At 46.1% G+C, this 18,851-nt stretch overlaps 1 protein-coding gene across 1 annotated transcript; it reads left to right on the forward strand.

The window, feature by feature from the left end:
- The first annotated feature begins 10,605 nt into the window (after positions 1-10,605).
- LMOD3 (leiomodin 3) lies at positions 10,606-18,053 on the forward strand. Its single transcript, XM_075095690.1, has 3 exons — positions 10,606-11,051; positions 12,888-14,264; positions 16,406-18,053. Exons 1-3 carry the CDS (start codon positions 10,761-10,763, stop codon positions 16,430-16,432), a joined length of 1,695 nt encoding a protein of 564 aa, XP_074951791.1. The 5' UTR covers positions 10,606-10,760; the 3' UTR covers positions 16,433-18,053.
- Positions 18,054-18,851: the final 798 nt, after the last annotated feature.

The raw sequence follows: 18,851 nt of genomic DNA on the forward strand, positions 1-18,851 counted from the left end.
TTTTTGCATATTTGTATAGCCTTCTAGAAATGCGAAAGCTCTTTTTGCTTATTCTTTTACTACTTCTGAATTTTTTAGACCTATTATTTTGTATAGGTCAATAAACTAAAAAGTGTGCTTACCAAAACCACTTCAGCATTCCTCCTATTTCTACTTGAGTGCTTGGAAAAGTGCAGCGTGTGTTATCTCAGGGCTTTAAAGTAAGAGAGGGTAAATCCCCATGGTCTGATTTCTTTTGGCTGCAGTGGTAGGTTGGGTGCTGAGGGTCAGTGGCCTTGGCTGCTGTGTAAATCCCCCAGCCCGGGGCAGGGGAGTCAGCAACAGCCACGCTATTGCTGGGGAAAGCTTGGCCTGGGGCAGTTTGGAGCCTCCCAAAACACATCTGTAAGTCTGAATTTCTGATGGTGCAGGGAGCGGTGGTCAGCGCCTTTGCAGGGGCCTCGCTGGGCTCATGCAGCATCCCTGTGGGAGGGTCGCTCTCCCTGGACCTGCTGCCCAGAACCAGCTCGGCAGTGGTGCACAGGCAGAGGTGGCCTTGTGTTTCTGGAAAAATACTTCTTGCTCATCTATCCTTGCACCTAAGAATTGCTGCAGGCTTTCCCGTTTGGAGTGCGGCTCTTGGAGGTTGTGTTGCTCATCTGCTGGGTTCTCTTGGGTTTGTGCCCTCTGAAACGCCCACCCTTCTGGAAGAGCGACTTGGCTTCTAGATGTACAACTGCTTCTGCACCCTGGTTACCAGTCAGTTGAGTTTATTCAGTCTCACTCTCTTCTGTTATTTGTCATTTCCTACTCTTTGTGGCATCCATAAGCTTCACAAACACCACTGAATTTTATGTCTGTTCCCAGGTCGCTGGTGAAAATAGGCATTAACAAGAACTTGCAGATGTGCCCACTAAAAATACTCCCACATCATCATACCTTTTCCGTTTCTCCAAGTAGTTTTTGAGGTTTGGCTGTTCGCAGGTTCTTCATTCCTTGAATCGTGCTTGCTGCTGTTATAAAATATTGGTGATTTGAGCAGGAAGCTGAGTGGTGCAAAGTTCAACACCTTACCCGGAACTCGTGGTATCGGTGCAGGCTGGCAGCTACTTATCAGCACTCTCAAAGCTTTTCATTTAAAAAAGGAAACGAAGTGTGTAACAAGGTCTGTGCCCCATTTAAAGCATTGTTTGCATTCCTTTATTTTAATGCTGTAGCCGTTGAGTTTTGCATTGGCTTTTCCATTAGTGTTCAGGGTTTAGCTCAGTCTAACACATCTGTGTTGGCACAACGCTGGCACTCAGCCCGGCCTCCTGGCTTGCTTGGACAGGACCAGGAGAATTTTGGATGATGTTGGGAAGGTGGAAATTTGAGGTGGGTTTGGGTTGAGGGTGGCTTGCTATATTTGGGGATATTGGGCATAAAACCTCTAGGGCCAGAGTTCAGAGCCTGGTTGTACGTTCCAGTAAGGAAGAGCTAAGCTGCAGAGGTGCTGGAAATCCAGGAGCGGCAGCGTGGCAGGTGCAGCACTTGTAACCCCTCTTGGCGTTCTTCACATGCCTGGCCCCGCAGGAGTTGTCCTCTTAGAAACTTTTACGAAGGGTGGAAGTACAGAGCGAAGAAGGAGGCCGAGAAGAGGAGAGAATAAAAAGATCCAACTTCTCTTTCTCAGATGTTGCCTGGGGCAGGTAGCAAAGGGCCGGGGGTCTGCCTTGGGTGGCACAGGGAAGGAGAGGGAGCGCACAGAGTCCCCGTGGGACCTCCTTCCCATCACCAGCAAGGGAGCTGGTGATGCTGCGCAGCTTGTGCAGCACCTGATTTTTGCCAGATGCTCCCCAGGACCCTTAACTTTGCCTTTTGCAGACCTCCAGCTTGTTTTGCACTGCGTTTTTGGAGCAATGTTTTGATGAGCGTGTACAACTGTTCACAGAGACCAGGTCTGTATAATCAGCTAAAGAGGTAATAAAGACGTACTTGTAATTATTATCATACTTGTTCACAGCTGAAATACGAATTGCCTATGCTTTTTTTTTTTTAATTCCTACCTCATCTGTTTTCTGCTGTTTAACTACAGCCCTTCCTCACCAGGGTTACTGAGGACATCTAGTGACCGACCAGCAGCATTGAAGAGAAGAGCCTTCCTGCCTCACGTACTCCTCTGAAATCCTTCTGCCCCTTCCACGTTGAAGAAATATTTAGAAATTCATATTTAGTATGATCCAGAACAAAGCCAAGAGGTGAACAGTGTGAAAGGCTAATGTGAAACACCCGCAGGGTTCAGTTTTACAGTGTCACAAACATCCCTCTCTTTAGAAGGTAGAACATGCTGATGGTGAGTGCGGAGGGGAAGTAAAAACCCACATAAAACCATACGTAATGGAGCATTTCTGAGTGCTTTTGAGTTGGATGAAGAAGAAAAACCATTCCTTGCCAAGAATCCTTAAAAAGGCATCAGGGCACTGCTAAAATAAGCCATGCCTGATGTTTTTATTGCTGCCTGCTTTTTCTCTGCTGTTTTGAACAGATGTGGGAGGACAAACTCCCACGGGAGCTGCCACAAGCCCTGCGGGAGGCTGGTGTCTGACATTCCTCTGGCCCAGGACCAGGGAGGGATGAGGCTCAGACCAGGAGCCCCCTCTCCAAGCACAGGCAAATCTTTAAAGATCGCAAATCTTTAAAACTCACTCAAGTATACTTATGTGAAACTCGTTGGGCAAGGTGACTTAATACATGATGTGACTCTTGCCAGTTTCTGCTGATTTTTCATTTATATTCTTGGACTTGTTCAGCTTAAATGTGAACAACGTTGCAGCAATGTTTTGGACACAGCAAGGCTGCGCGGCTCCTGGGTGGGTGAGAAGCCTCTGCCTCGGCCCAGCCAGTCCTGAAGTGCTTGTAGGAAACGCTTCAAAGGCTGAAGGTTTGCTCCATCTCCTGGGCTCTGGGGATTAATGCAGGACAGCCCCTTCGGCTTAGCCTGGGGAGAAGCTCCCATCACTGCACTTCCCGGCACTTTCTGGATGAGTTAACACCGCTCCTAGGAAGATTTCTGCTTTCTACATTATTCTTCGATCTCTTTTGTGATTTCTATCATATTTAATAAATTTCTAAGGTAGAAAGCTGAGAGCTTCAGCTATAGCAGGGCCTCACGCAAATATTGAAATCTATCAAGTTAAAAGAAATAGAAGCAAACTTTTAACTGTGTTTATTTTATTTAATGGTTATTAATTTAAGTCCAATTATGTGTTTTCTGTGGATTTTCTTTTTCCCTAGAGATCTTGTGGCAGGGGAAAAACTCTGTGTCCTTAGGACTGTTTTATCTTGTTGGTAACAGAAACTTCCTGGAGTGGTTTTCAGCTTACTTCGCTCACTTTTTGCAGCTGTTTGAGTTAAACGTGGTGAGAAAAAAAAAAAAAATATTATTTTGCAAAAGTGTGAAGACATAAACAGTTCTGCGTGCTTTTTCTCATTGTGCTATGCTGGGTGTCATGTCTCCCCCGCCACATCCCCTGCTCTTGCCCTTGTTCTTCACGTGCTGAAGGCACCATGCTGCTGGCACTGACTGTGCAGAGACCCCTGCGTCTTTCCTCGCGTCGGCTGGGGATAATCCGCTTTCCAGTCAAGTGAAGCAGTGAGCACGGTACTTGTGCAGAGCAGGGGAAGGGGAGCTACAGTTCTAATCTGGGGGTAGCCCATGTTTTCCCACATAATGCAGCCTTCATTAGAATCAATTAACATTTGGATTTATGTAATTTGGGTAATTCTGCATATATGGATGTTTGCCGTTTCACCAAGCAGTGAGAAAACAGACCTTCATCGTGGCATAGATAATATTGCCGGTGGAAGGGATGAGGTTGTGCGTGGCATTTGTTCATGGTTTTGGGTGTAATCTTTTTATGATGGATTTTGTCATGGCTGGTATTTCCAGAAATGGTCCTTGCCTGCTCTTTGCCCATGCTTGGTACTTTGGAGACTGGCGTCTCTCTAAACTTGACCCCAGCATTGGGACGTCAAGGTCCCCCCCTAGGCCTGGGCAGAGGAAGAAGAGGCAATTGTGGATTGCTGTCTTGCCATCCACTCTCTTTCCCTTCTGTTTAACTCTCTCCTCCACCTGCCCTGTCCTGTTACAAATTGGCTGAGCACCCCTGAGTGCCCAGGACAGTGTGTCCACAATGCCTGACTGAGTTTTCTGAAGACGACACTTTCTCCCGTTCCCAGCATTGCTGTGATGCCCATGCTACCAGCAGGTAAGGGTGGTGGCACCCCGTCTGATGCACAATACCCTGCCTTTTCTGGCAGGACCTTCCCTGTCCCCTCCTAGCTGTTAGACACAGATTCAGGACCACATGGATCATCTCCCAGGGCAGGATTTATCATCAAAGACAATTACCCCATTCTATGACACAGCAAGTCAAGCCTAATGTGATGTTTCCTCCTTGGAAGAAGGGACGGTGCAAGTTGTGATCAGTGCCGGTAGCCCAGGAGGACACAGGACACAGATGTCAAGCCCTTCATGAAAGAGAAGCGAGACCCCTAACCAAGAAGAAGCTCCTTGTCATCCACCCAAGTTTGTTATCCATGTCTGTCCCTCATGAAGGGCATCATCACAAATTCTTCAGAAGTCCTTGACTGCAGAGGGATGTGCTCCGTCTCTCAGGGCATCTCCTGCTTGTCTCAAGTGCAGCAGGCATGAGTCTCGATTTATATTTAATCGTTAGAGTGCCATTGAAGAGCTGCAGATGGAGAAAGGTTTGTGGCCAGCCGGGGCTCGGCTGGAGTAACTCTAGAAGAAACCCTTCCACCTGTTCGCAGGCTGAGGTTAGGGAAGGACGTGCCCCGCACGTACATAATGAAATCGCCACGTGGCCTTGCCGGCTTCGTTGCCTGCAGGCACAGTTTAGTGGCAGGCTGATACGGGGTATGGGGCTGTGATAGGTTTGAATGCTACAAAAGAAAGATACCTTCTATGTTTAATGTGAAGGGTGACATTTATTCCTAGAATGACTCTGTTTCTTACCATAACTGATCTGCCTTGTGTTGAATTCAGTGCTTCCTATAAATATGGAGGCGATTGCTCGTTCAAAGGTTATGATGGCAGCTGTTGCTCCTCCAAGTCCTTTGTGTCATGTTATAACAGTTTTGATTTAATAGTACTGCCATGCACCGTTTGGAGAGAAACAATAAATTTAGCTGCAAAAGGGAAAGTTTATTTTAAATTTAAAATTTGAAAGTATTTTAAATTTTAAAGTTTAATTCTAGACACTGGTTTTAGTGTGAGGCTTTTGTCACTCCTGAGGCTCTGCCACTCAAACCCAGAACATAGATACATTGTAAGAATAAAGGTAGAGTTAATAGTAAGTAACTGCTAAATTGGATATGCTGCCACAGATAGGTTCTTACGCAGACTGCGTGGAGAAGGAATGTCTCCTCCGAGGGTCTGAGCTTGTACTTCTGATGCAAAGTATTGCATCTCCAAGCCTGAGCCTGGGCCTGCCTAGCACACAGATTTAGAATAAGCAGCTCTCGGTTAATAGTAAACATTTGGGTAAATGCCTGTGCGACGCCCACAGGTTGCGTGTGATTCAGCGCTGTGCCTGCCTGCTCTGCCCTGTGCTCCGGGCAAGCTGTGGCCGACACGCAGGAGCCAGCGCTGCCCCGGGGCAGCGGTGGGTCTCTGTCCATGGGTGCCCCCTGCCACGGGGCGTTGGTGTCCCCCTTTGATGGCCATAACCAGCCTCAGCTCTATCCCGAACCAGGTGAAGCCACATGGGGCAGCTCAGGGCACCTTTTTGTATTGCCCATCAGTGAAAAGTCCCAGGCAGGGCCTTAGCTCAGTCCCTGAAGTCATGGTCAGACATTCAACATCCCTTCATGAATCACCTGTTCCCTATAAAATAAGAAAATTGCTCACGGTCTCTTACAGACCTGTTTTCATTCACCACAGGCTGGTTTTCATTTGTTTGGCAGCTGTTAATGCTGTGCTTTGGGAACATGAGGCAACGAACCACCACCCAGGGATGAAAATGTTCAGGTATTTGGAAGTGCTTTACCAAGGTCACGTAAATAACGCAAGCTTGGAAAGTAAAACACCAGGTTAGCAGGGATGTAACTAGTGCTGAGTGCTTCAGTGTTTTGCCTGTGATCGTGCTGTAAATGATAACTGGGAGTAGAATCTCCCTCCTGTAGCCACAGACCTGCTTCTTTGTAAACGAGCACGGTGCAAAGAGGCATCGCGTGTCCCCTGGCTGTGCTGGGGGTGCTGCTCAAGCATTAAAACATGGTCAGTAAAAAAAGAGAGCATATACATATTGTCAGGGGGGATGGTGGGTGAGGCGTAGCATTGTTCATTGGCAAGCGAGCACAGAAACTTGGGCTTTAAGGGTGAAATTTGGAACGTGTCTTGGCTCTGAATGGGGCAAAGGTTTGCCCTGGGTCAGCCCAGACCCTCAGGACCAGCTCAGTTGCGCTCAGTGTCATCCCCAGCCCCCGCCCCCAGCAAAATGTCACTGTCAATGTTCATATGTGGAGCTGTCTCCTGCCCCAGAATCATGGGGGTTTGGATCATCTTTTATAAATGGTTTAGAACTGTTGAAATGGTTTAGAAATCCATCAGCTCATTATTTAACCCTTCTTGATGCAAACCAAGACGTACACATCTGACTTGCCTGTGCTTTTCCCTGTGCGATTGCTTTGGGACATGCCAGTGTGTGGGGTCAGTACCCTTCCCCAGGCTGAAATTTTCCCTCTTTAATATCTGACATGACCAAAGTCCCCTCCATGCTCCCCCTTTCTCCCTATATATTTTAACATTTCCTTTTCCCTGTAATAAGGCATATGGATGATGACAGAGGTGGTTTCCTACTGTGTAGGGAGGACCCAGTGTAGCTGCTCTCAGACTTTTCTGAAAATGGAAACTTAAAAAAAATCACTATGTTCTTTTTTGGGGCCAAATTAGAGGCATCCAGGTCCCACTGAAACAGGAGACGCAGCTCCACTTACTCCTTTTGGAGCCGAAGGAAACCACCAGACGTCAACACAGTGAGACACGGTGATTCGGTGACCTCTGGGGCAGGGGCGAGGGTCTCGCGCCCTCGTCCCCACTGCTCCATCCTGTCCCCCTGCCAGCCACCACCCGCCTGCCACTTTGCACGGGGGCTTGACAGCTCCCTGTCAAGCGACTTGAGCGAATACTTTGAAAGTCAGATGTCCTTGCTCTATTTAAGCAACAAACTTAATCTGATATATTTATATCTGTAAGAGTTTAGAGGTGTGGTGGGTGGTTTTTTTCCACCCAAGATGATCCCTGGTGTTCTTCCCACAGGGTGTCTCTCTACGATTGCTCTCGTTACTTAGTGGTTGTTATTGTTAAGATCCCATCATCTGACCCTTTATAATCCCCATATTGCGTTACACTGCATTGCTGGACATGCTTGGTGTATGCTACTGTTTGTCAATTTTAGACTGTGCCCCATCAAGGCTACGAGTTTCTTAAAAGCGATGCAAGGTTATGTTACACAGGCACATTCTCCGACTTGTTCCAGTTAATGCCTTGGCACTTGGAAATGCCATGGATTGGTGATAGAGGGAAATAAATGTGTGGGTTTTATAAGCAAAAATAATGAAAGCCAACTTTATGGAAATTGCTCAAGCATTTGGCATTAGCGTGTGTCCCATCAATTACCTTAAAAATAGAACACGTTTTAGGCACTTGAGGCATGGTGCGATGGCCTGCCTCGGGTCAAATGGTGACAGAGGGGTCAGCCCCTCTTGATATTTGAGTTAAAAGCTTGTCAACCCTTTTGCTTTCAAGAGAGGTAGGTTGGAAATTTTGAAGAAAATGCACAAATGAGAAAAATCAATGAAGTGAAGCAATCCTGCATGAGGGCCGGCTGGGTTTCATGTAAGAGTTATCCATACGCAAGCACCTGCCTTAGAAACACTAAGTAATAAGTATGAATTGTTCATTATTAAGGGCAGACCTTTTCTTCTATCAGTTTGCTCCTAAAATGCTTTCAACACTTGTTAGGTACCTACTTAGTATGAATTTTGAGCTGCTACCCATAGGGATTGCTTTGCGATCGCTGCAAGTACCTCTTGTCTTCTGCTTATGCTTTGAGCGTGGCTGCTGGCACAGCTCTCTGCTGTTTGGTAACAGAGCACCTCGTGCAGCAGCTTATTAGTCCGGGGATTCCTGAGCAAGTGTCAAATTGGCGTGAAAATAGCAAGTGCTACCGATGGAAGTAGCTTTCCTGTCTTAATGAAGGTTGAGGAATGAGTGATTATTTTGGAAAGCTCCGAGGGGAATACCTGCAAATGTAATTGGGAAGAAGATGGGAGTTTTGCCTTGGAAAAGACTTCTAGATTTAGCTGTGAGTGTGTCCCCAGCCTGGAGGGTGTTGTTTGTTGCCTTAACGTGCTGTTTCCAGCACATCAAAACACTAAGCAATGTGTTAGAGAGAGAAGTGAATCCTGAACTTGAGGTAATTTATGGAGGAGGCCTAAAGTAGGCAAAATGTGATACCCACCTTGGAAATCTGTGGGATTAGCACCCGTGTCACCAGGAGAGGTGTCACCAGGCAGCCCTTTGCCCCTTACGGAGAAGGTGTTGCTCCCAGAAGTATAGTGTTCCCTAATGATGGTATCGACAAGTGATATATTCCTACTTAGAAGAAAACTTGCTTTCCAAATACCCGATACTGTTCTTAGTATCCCTGTTTTCCTTCTCATGAGGACTTCATGGGTTTGACCCTTCTTAACTTAGCAGATCTGACAAGACCATGGCCCAAGGTGGCCTGGCTGAAAATCAGGGAAATACAAGAAGGTGGCTAGGGGCTTTATTTACAGTCAAGAAATTAGCAAGCGATAAGTAACCACTGAATAGACAGCTTCTGTGACCCAAACAGCATCGTTTGGGAGAATTACATACCAGCTACCAAAGAGCACTGATTTATTTGATAACATCGGGAAACCATTTATGGATTCTATTAGGGACAGCAATTGCTGGGGGTTAAAACTGCTAGACCAGATAGATTGATGTGTGGGTCTGCTGTTGTGCTTGCAACTGCATAATATAAAATAAGGATGTCCCCTGAAATACCGAAGGGGCAAATGGAGCCATTACGTTCTTGGCTTAGGTTTTTGTTATTTTTTCCTTTACCACTTACTCCATTCTTAGATTTTTGCCGTCTTCCCTGCTACGTAACAGCATTAATTAAATGAGGACTTCCAGATAATGTTTTTTTAATAGAGGTTAACAGGGCTTTGAACACCACGTTTCTTGTTACAAAACACAGCAAAGACAGACCATCGTCATGCAGAGACTATTTTGCTGCTGGTACACTCCGGCAGAGCGTGGCTGAGACTGTAGCAAGAAATATGGCTTTAAAATTGGTGGGGCTTGGTTTCACAGCCTCTTGTCTGAGGTTATTTTCCTATGAAAGAGGCATTCACAGTTGCAAGGTGAGGATTTGATTCTATATCCCCTGCAAAGAATATTTGAAATTATGAGGGGAAATTTTTTCCTAATCCAATGAACAGTCCAAACTGTGATGCACAGAAACTGCACTGTAGTGGAAAAATTACCTGCCTGTGCTACTCTGCTTTTACAAAGCCGCCATGAGCACAGTGGTGTTGGAGATACGGATTTCTGGTTTGCCATGTAAATTTATTTATTATTTTATTATAATTTATTGATTTATTTGCATATAAAATATTCTGAACAAAGAAGGAGGTACTTCTTAGCTAGAATGGACACTTAAAAAAAAAAGATTTCAGGTAATCTTTATCTACATCAGTTCTACAAATATTAGCAAAGTAAATCTTTGTAGTTGCTTATTAATTATGTAAAAAAAATAATGGTAAAAAGTAAGAAAAGAATGAATCTGAGATGAACTGTCAGTCAAGATCTGTTGACAGTGCAAATAATGTCCATGATAGAGACAGGCCAGTGAAGAAACAGGACATTGGCATTGCCCCTGGACAGACTGGATGGGAGTGGGGCAGGGATGCGCCGTGGGAAATGCTCCCTGTCGGACCACTCACACTGGCTCAAAGGGCTGATGCCCGTTCCCCCATGGACCCCTGTCTCCAAGCACAACGCATGTGTTGCACCGACTGTTCACCTGCCTTTTTCCATCTTGGATGATTTTACCTTAACCAGGATCTGGCCTTTGGGAGAGCCCATCGACTGCACGATGGCCACGCTCACACCAAAACCACCTGCAGTACTCACTCAGGGTTCAGAGCTGGCTAAAGGCAGTGAAGAGCCTGCAGTCCCCGGGCCTATAGAGATATCCGAGACATTATGGACACAGAGACCTTGTCCCGATTCTTCCCATGGTGCAGAATTTCACCCGCACACCTCGCAGGTACCATAAAGGTCACGCCACCCACCTATGGTGATTCAAGCATGGGTGAAGCACTGAAAGGCGTAGTGCCCCAGGAATCCTCTAGAAAATGGCCGCCTCCCGCCTTACTCAATGGGGGATGCACCAGCTGCACTGAAATGTTAGAAGGGTTTGCACAGCTGACAGGTTGCTGAAAATGGAGCGTGGCGGCATCGCCATAAATTCTCTTTATCCAGCCAAGTGCAGCTTAATATAGACTTAGCTGCACGGTCTGTCTCCCGCACTGAGACCGAGAGCTGCCACAGCTCATGACCAAAACATGAAGTTGTCGATTTAACCAAATGAACTACTGCTAGTGAGGGGAAAAAGAAATCCTTTAAAATTTATCCTTATCTTTAGGTTTAAAAAGTATTAGAGGAAGGAGAGAAGAAAGAAATGTCTGAACTCAGACAAAACTCTGATGAAGAAGTGTGTCCTGAGGACATCGATGAAGATGAAATCCTGGCAAACCTGTCCCCTGAGGAGCTAAAGGAGCTGCAGTGTGAGATGGAGGTCATGGCCCCAGACCCTGAAGTCCCAACTGGGATGATACAGAGGGATCAGACGGAGAAACCCCCCACAGGGAGCTTCGACCACAGGTCCCTGGTTGACTACCTGTACTGGCAGAAGGCATCCAGACGCATGCTTGAGGACGAGAGAGTTCCCGTCACCCTCTTGCCCTCTGAGGTAACAAGCAAAAAATCACAAATATTTATCATTCATCTGCTGTGGGATCTGTTTTATAGCTCTAACACCTTAACCTGCCTTTGCTTCCGTCCCTTATGTAAGGTACGGTACAACCAAATCTAAATTCATCCTAAAAGCCTCAGCAGTGTCAGGATCCAGCTTGGACTGACGTCAGGGTTAGTAATTTTTTAATTGCTTTTCCTAAATATTTATTTAAGCTTTTTTATATAAGAAAAGCCTAATTCTGTTTCAGAAAAGTGAATCATGGAGAAATTGTCATAAAATCAGTTTGGAGGACGTAACTCAAATTTTTTTGTCTTTGCATATGGAACAACACCATATTGCTTTTCCTTAGAAGACTACATTAATCGTATGTATTAAGCTAATTAATTGACAGAATTTAATGTCAAACTGGACAAAAACAAAAAACACTGCATTTTAACAATGTGAAACATTCACTAATGCCAAGCATGCAAACTCCATGAACTAGTCCAACCCTTTTCAATCTAGTACTTAAATTTATTTCAGTCATAGGGGTAGTAGAATAAATTTACGGTCATACTTAGATATTTTTCAGGATGAGGGCCACACTTAAAAATAGGCTAACAGAGTGGAAACTTGTCCAGATGAAACATTTCCGTAACAGAACCCACGTGAATTTGAGGTAACTGATTTTAATTTTTTTTTTTAAACAGTAACGTTTTCACTAAAACACAACAGCACAGTACAGCGTGGACTTCCCAGGGCAGGTTTCATGGGCTGCCTCTGGAAAGGGGGAAATCTGTGGGTTTTTTCCCTCCTGCAACAGTCTTACCCTCAAAGAAACCATCTTTTTAACTTTTCTGAGGTTAAATCTGGAATATGAGCGCAGAGCTGTCTGCTGCATTCACAACTCGTCGGGCAATCCTTGTACTAAACCCATCCACTACCACAGCAAACAGGAACCACATCTCCAACAGCAGACGTGGCTTTGTGACCATTTTGTCTGACTTTTGGTGAAGCACAAGCCATGACATTGCCCCGCCTGAACTAGTCCAAATCTTTTAGGAAAATATCTTGATCTTTATTAGAGCTTTATTAGCATTTCTCAGTGATGGAGGATCCACTGCAAAAAGATGCTTGAAAAAAAATCTCAGCTAGGAGGGCCTTTGGAGACGGTGGAAGTTTGCAACTAATTTAACTTTGATGCTAGAAGCCCCACTGCCTTGCAACATCTGTGTGCAGAGTCCAGTTTCCTATCTCTGGACTCAAAATAAAACTGAGCTAATATTTTGCTTCCTCTTCACTGACATGCTTCCTTAGCTGTGATGCTCTGGCAGGTACCAGAGCAGGAGGCCATGTTCGCTCATGCGCTGGGTGACCCCACTGTTAGGATGTGCTCTCTTCACTCCTCCTCGGGCTGAGCAAAGTGTCAGTGGTTAACTCTGATTTCCAGTTGTTTGTGGCATACAAATAAATTTTCCCTCTTGTCAAGGAAATGATAAAAATTACACAAAATCCAGAAATAGACTTTGGATCAGAGACTGTTAACCCCCAAAAGGATTCAAGGACCATCTTAACATAGCATTAAATATGTACAGGATTTAATTGTCAGGGTTTAATTTAATAGGCAAAGGTGAGAAACTGGTTTGCAGCCACCTTAAGAGTGATCATACCTGTGCTGCCAAGCAAGCCAGCACAGCCCTGACTTACAGGTAACAACACTTCTAAGGATTATTCTATAACGTATGGGCGTAGAGGTATCTAAATCCAGATGCTACATGTTTCTTTGAGCAGAAAGTTAACGTAACAAAGCCACGTTCAATCGTTTCAGCTGTGAGGTTTTGTCTTCCTCAGAGAAGCGCTGCGGAGGAGACGGAAGGGAAGGCCGGCAGCAGCGGCGAGGCAGCCGGCGGGAGGGTGCCAGGCGCAGAGGGAAAAGAGAGACATTACAAAAATGAGCACTTGCCCAACGCAGGAACACAATCTGGGGAGACAAACAAAGGTGGAAGTGATAAAGGGAGGGAGGAGGAGGAGGAGGAAGAAGAAACAGAGGAGGAAGAGGAAGATGATGAAGAGGAGGAGGAGGAAGAAGATGAGACTGAGTTGGAAACAAAGGAGACTTACAGCAATGAGAACCATCACAGTGATCAGATAAGTAAGAAACCAGGTACAGAATCAGACGTCACAGAAAAGCCAGATGAAAATGAAAAGAAAGTATCAAAATTAAACATCCCCAAAAAGTTAGCACTGGATACCAGTTTCATGAAGCTAAGCGCCAGGCCTTCAGGAAATCAAACCAATTTAGAAGACAGTTTGGAGAAAGTCCGAAAAAACAACCCAGACATGAAAGAGCTCAACCTGAACAACATAGAAAACATCCCCAAAGAAATGCTGATAGACTTTGTCAATGCCATGAAAAAGAATAAGAACATTAAAACGTTCAGCTTGGCCAACGTGGGGGCTGATGACAACGTGGCGTTCGCGCTGGCTAACATGCTGCGGGAGAACAGGAGCATCACCACGTTGAACATCGATTCCAATTTCATCTCTGGCAAAGGGATCGTTGCTATCATGAGGTGTCTGCAGTACAACGAGACGCTGACGGAGCTCCGCTTTCACAACCAGCGGAGCATGCTGGGCCACCAGGCAGAAATGGAGATCGCCAGGCTGCTGAAAGCCAACGCCACCCTCCTTAAAATGGGGTACCACTTTGAACTGCCGGGGCCCAGGATGGTGGTGACCAACCTGCTCAGCAGAAACCTGGACAAGCAGAGGCAAAAAAGGCAAGAGGAGCAGAGGCAGCAGCAAATGAAAGAGCAGAGGGAGTTGATAGCAATGCTGGAAAACGGACTTGGGTTGCCTCCCGGGATGTGGGAAATGCTGGGGGGACCGCTGCCCCAGCCGAGGATGCACGAACCCCCACCGGCCCCAAAACCACCCGTCCCCACAGCTGTGTCTCTGAGCACAAGGCAGGAGAGCGCGAGGCAGCCGGCCCCTGAGCCGCCGCACAGAGAGAAACCTGGCAGCTTCAGAGTGGTCAAGCTGAAGAAGATTCAGCGCAAACCTGCTGTGCCAGAGTACGTGGAACCCGCCGAGAAAACCAACCTCAAAGATGTCATCAAAACTCTTAAACCAGTTCCCAGAAGAAGGCCACCTCCCCTTGTCGAAATAACCCCACGAGATCAGCTACTAAATGACATTCGTCAGAGTAATGTCGCTTATCTTAAACCGGTAAGTGCTTAGTGGTGGCTGCGAGGGGAGGGCATCGCATTCACCCAGCGCGCTCTGGAGCTGTCGTTTGAAACGTCGGCCATTTGGTGAGGTTTGCAAATGCACCCGCTTGCTATGTGTTGTCATTTTTGCATCAGGCTGCCATTCCTGGGATGCAGGTGGTTGTTTCCCCTGGCAGCACTCGGGTACGGCTTGCACAGAGAAATGCCAGCAAGCCCCGAGGCTGCAGCCTCGCACGTCCCTGTCTGCAGCCGTACAGGTGAAGGAAAGGAAATTCGCTCGGGAGGTAAACAAACCCACAGAACCTCCATGTTAGCATACTAGTAATAGTGTATTAGTTATCCTAGGCAAATGCTATTATGTTTGCTTCAGGAGAGCAACAGTTATTATTTTTCACATTAGTCTGTCCTTGGTCCCCCATAAAACCCATGTTTCTCGTTCCAGCAGCCCAGTTTTTCTTTAGCTCTCACTTCATACAAGAAAGCACCATCACTTGGTCCATTTGATAAAGGGTCAGCTGAAACACTGGCAGCAAAATACCTTACCCAAGGTCACTTAAGAAACTGCACAGAGGCAGGAATTGGGTTTCCAGTAATGCACTGGCCATGCTCCCCTGCCTTCGCCTGCCCCTGTGGTGGGTGCCCAGGCCCCCAGGCTGGCCGGGGTGAGTAACTGCACCCCTTCAGCACTGCCACAAACTCTCCAGCCAAGGCTGCAGGAAGCAAGAAGGGGCTGCGGTACAGTTGTGGTCCAGGACTGCCTTTGGTTGGCCTGGTTTAAATGAAATTAAAAGCTTTAGTGTGAGGGAGAAGTCCCAAACTGTGATAATGGCCTCTTAGTGATGCTCTTACTTGGGTACCAAATTCATGGGCCACTTCTCAAAATGCTTGCCACCAGACTTAACCTTTTGCTTTCCTGAAATGTTATATTTCTTTGCATTGTACCATTAGTCAAGAAATACTAAAAGCTGACTGGTCTATTTGTAGCTAGTGATGTTGCTGCATCTGTTTGTGTTGATAAGGCTAGAGGAAGAGGACAGAAAATCATTTGCAATTAAAAATGGTCAAGTAGTATTTTGTAATGAATATTTTGTTTAATATTGACATTTTTATACAGTGGACCACATCTTGCTTTCGTTTATATCTACACAAAAATAATTATTCCCTCAGTAATTCCAGAAAATAGTTTGTCCTGAAATTTTGGCAGGGGCAGGTCCTGCAGTGACCCTGGCCCAGGTTTAACAAGACCGTTCTGCCCCCAAACCAAGTTTTGGGGCTGAGGTTTCTGCTGGCCAGGCCAACTTGGCTGCAGCCAGGGCTCCTCAGGGCATTTCTGGCCTTCCTAGGCCAGTCTAGGTTTTGCATTTCGATGCCATGACTGAGATGACAAGTCCTGCTCTTGTAAAGGTCATGACTTATCAGGACATGCCAAGATGGTGCTTGTGACGGCAGGTTGGTCCGTCAGTGCCGTGGGATCTGCTGCCTCCCCTCCTCTCAGGAAGATGGAGGAGGATGGTACCGGTGCTCTGCCAGGCACAGCCCTCACTTTGCACAGCAATGATTAAGAAATCCGGGTACCAGGAAGCAAGAGGGACCCCCAGCCATTCCCCCGCAAATCCTCGCCATTTATAAATGAGGGCATGGGGTTTGGGGTGGAGGCAGCAATTCATGGTCCATCCTTAATGGGCCAGGTAACAATTGCTATCACAGCCCACGGAAAGGTGAGACAATGGACACGTGTTGGGGTTTTGGGGTGTGTTTGGTTCTCTCTGTCATTGGGCCAAAGGGCTTGGGTTTGGGGCATTAGGGTTTTATTCTCACCTGCCTGTGCGATCTTGGTAGCTCCTTATTTGCATCGAAATCCTCAGCTTCATCTCTAAAAATGTTTTTTACTGCTTGAGCCAAGCTGTGTGTTTGTCTGCTCCATGGTGGGACACATTCCTTTCCAATTGATTTCCTGGGCATTAAGAATCACAAACAGCAAGTCGGACTTACAAACAAAATTCCCAACCAGGTCTCCTTAGAGCGCCCAGCTGTTGTATTTTTGATCTTTTTACAGTTTCTGAAGGGTTATATTAAACTAAGGTTTGAGAAAGAAGATTAAGAAATTTCCTCCTCCTAATGCATACTGTCCTTGTCCAGGTGCCATTGCCAAAGCAGCTGGAGTGAGAGACCAGACTGACCCAAAGAAAACAACTCGGAATAAAGACTATTCAAGTTTTGCTTACAGCTGTTTCAGCAGATGTTTTCTGCAGAACCCAGGTGGTATATATGACTCGTTGGGAACAAAGCTTGCGATACACACTTTTCTGAGTGCGGTGAAAATGGCTGGCATGGGAAAAGTCAGTGCTAAGCGTTTCCATCAGGTATCAAACAGTCCCAGTGCCATCTGTCTGCCAAGCGGATTTGAGGCTCCAGTTTGTTGCGGGAGTATTTTCTCAGAGGCATCAATAACCTTGTCTTTCTAGTTTGTCAGCAAACTATTTTGCTTCCACGTTGTCCTTCTGCTGCCAGATTCTGCAGGAACATGCTGTGCTTTATCTTCTCTCTCTTTTCACACACAAGCTCCTTTATTATTCTCTTGTCCATGAGAAATGTATTTGGTTTCCATGTATACAGTTTCATTTTTTAGACTAAGGAAACAGAAATGAAATAAAGCTCTCTCCGTAAGACGTGTGCAGCACTTCCATGGCTAACGAGACGCTTGCAGAACGACTGCTCTGGTACATCAAATACCTTGGCTTGACGCTTTCAAGCTGAACATACTTTAGTTGGTCTTGGGCTTGATCAGCATATAAAAGATGATGCCATACTCTGTTTTGAGAGCTGTAATCTTCATGGCCCACGATTCACCTCTGTCCAGGATGTAATCCCTAATTACAGCCACCTTGGAGCGCACTGAAATGCCATTCCAGGTCTCTCTCCACACCACTCTTAAGTGGCTGGAGGATGAGCCTTACCCCTCTCGTTGCCAGGGGTTTAAGAAACTCATCACTCCTCCCAGTATGGGGCATGAATAGCATCTCTCAACCCTAGCAGGGCTGGAGACGGTGGGTTTAAACCTGCATATATACAACTTAGTTTTTCCTTAATGTGTTTGTGAATTTTTTTCTCCTCCCCATTTTTAATCATGTTAGATTTTTTTTCTTTTTTTTTCCCCTGCTTTTTTTGTAAAGCAGGTTCACGTAAGTCACACTTGTGGAACACACCCACAAGAGACCAGTTGCCTTTTTTGACATGGGTTTTTTTTTTTTTTAAGCCTTTTAATGCTATAAGGCATAGGGAAAGAAAGAACAAAGCCTTTCCCTTTGATCATATGCAGCTCCCTTGCCTTCCTGTAGTGGATACGCTTGCTAAAAAGGCACAGCTTTGCAGTTTCTGGCTGGATTTCCTTCAGGTGAGTTTCTCCTTGCTCCTGCCTGTAACTCTTAGCAGCCTTCTCCAGCAGCTAAATCCCAGTCCCACTTTGCTTCCCCTTCCTACACTTACTATGATAGGCCTGTAGTATCAGCAATGTCCAGGACTTCTTTGAGTCCAAGGTAGCCTCCGCTACCATTAGTTCAAGTTTTCATTTATCCATGTCCTTTTTGTATCGATCACCCGGTCTCTTTAAAATCTCCATCTTCCAAACTTGTTAAGCTCCTGCTCAGCTCTGCTTCTGCCTTTAATGTAATGCCACAGACTTGGGAAACCTGGTTGGTGTATTGCCTAAGACATTAGCAAGTAGTTAGTAAGTATCACACAAGGGGGAAGGGAGAGCCATAGGAAAATAAAGAAACATGTTCACTGCACCCATTCTCATATAGCCCTCTCTTTTTGTAAAGGCTAAAAGTAGGACAGGGAAGGAACTTGGTACCTTTAACCAAGCCCTCACATGGAGCGCACCAGCAACAAGTGCAAAAAGCAACTCCCCCAGAAGGCTCTTGGAGCACGCTGCTGTCCATACTGACTTCAAGGCCAGGTTAGTGCAGATAAGACTGCAGCAGTTAGGACAGGGAGTTACAGAGGAAAGTAAAATATAGTGTTTTACTATCTACAAATCAAGGTGCCAGGTGCAAATTACTGCTACACCCAGAAGCAGCCAACACATATTAGCAGGGTATGTAGAGCAGGACCTGTAAAGCCCAGCTCTGCTTTACGTTCTCCCACTGAGCAACCTCTTGAGTGATCACAGGAGCAGGGAGGCAGCCAGATATAGACACTGCACTACTAGTCTGCCTGCAGCAGAGCTGGCTTCGTAGCCCTGCTGAAGGCATAGATCCCAGTAACCTTAGAAGCAGAAATCCCTCCCAGGTAATTAAAAGAAATTTAAAATCCCAGTTAAGAAAAGGAGAGTTATGTAAGAGACTGAAACAGCATGATCAAGTGCTTAAGTACTCCACCTCTGCAGAGAAGCCTTTGTAAGGATGCAAGAGCAAGGACATAACATTCCTCCAGCTCAGAGGTCCCTCACACCTCAACAAAATTAATACAGATACAGAGCTTCAATGCTCATCATAAGCACGGGCTTGCAGCATGAGCTGCAGGGTGACAGCAGGTCTCCCACCACCTCCAGGGAGTTCCACCAACCATAGAAACAGACAAGCTT

The sequence above is a fragment of the Phalacrocorax aristotelis genome, chromosome 6 (genome assembly GCF_949628215.1).
Source record: "Phalacrocorax aristotelis chromosome 6, bGulAri2.1, whole genome shotgun sequence".
In the NCBI taxonomy this organism is placed as follows: Eukaryota; Metazoa; Chordata; class Aves; order Suliformes; family Phalacrocoracidae; genus Phalacrocorax; species Phalacrocorax aristotelis.

Excerpts from the sequence above, each read along its gene's own strand:
- LMOD3 (XM_075095690.1), top strand. The coding sequence starts at position 10,761 with ATGTCTGAACTCAGACAAAACTCTGATGAAGAAGTGTGTCCTGAGGAC. Across the intron at positions 11,052-12,887 it reads TCACCCTCTTGCCCTCTGAG|AGAAGCGCTGCGGAGGAGAC; the intron begins GTAACAAGCAAA and ends TGTCTTCCTCAG. Across the intron at positions 14,265-16,405 it reads ATGTCGCTTATCTTAAACCG|GTGCCATTGCCAAAGCAGCT; the intron begins GTAAGTGCTTAG and ends GTCCTTGTCCAG.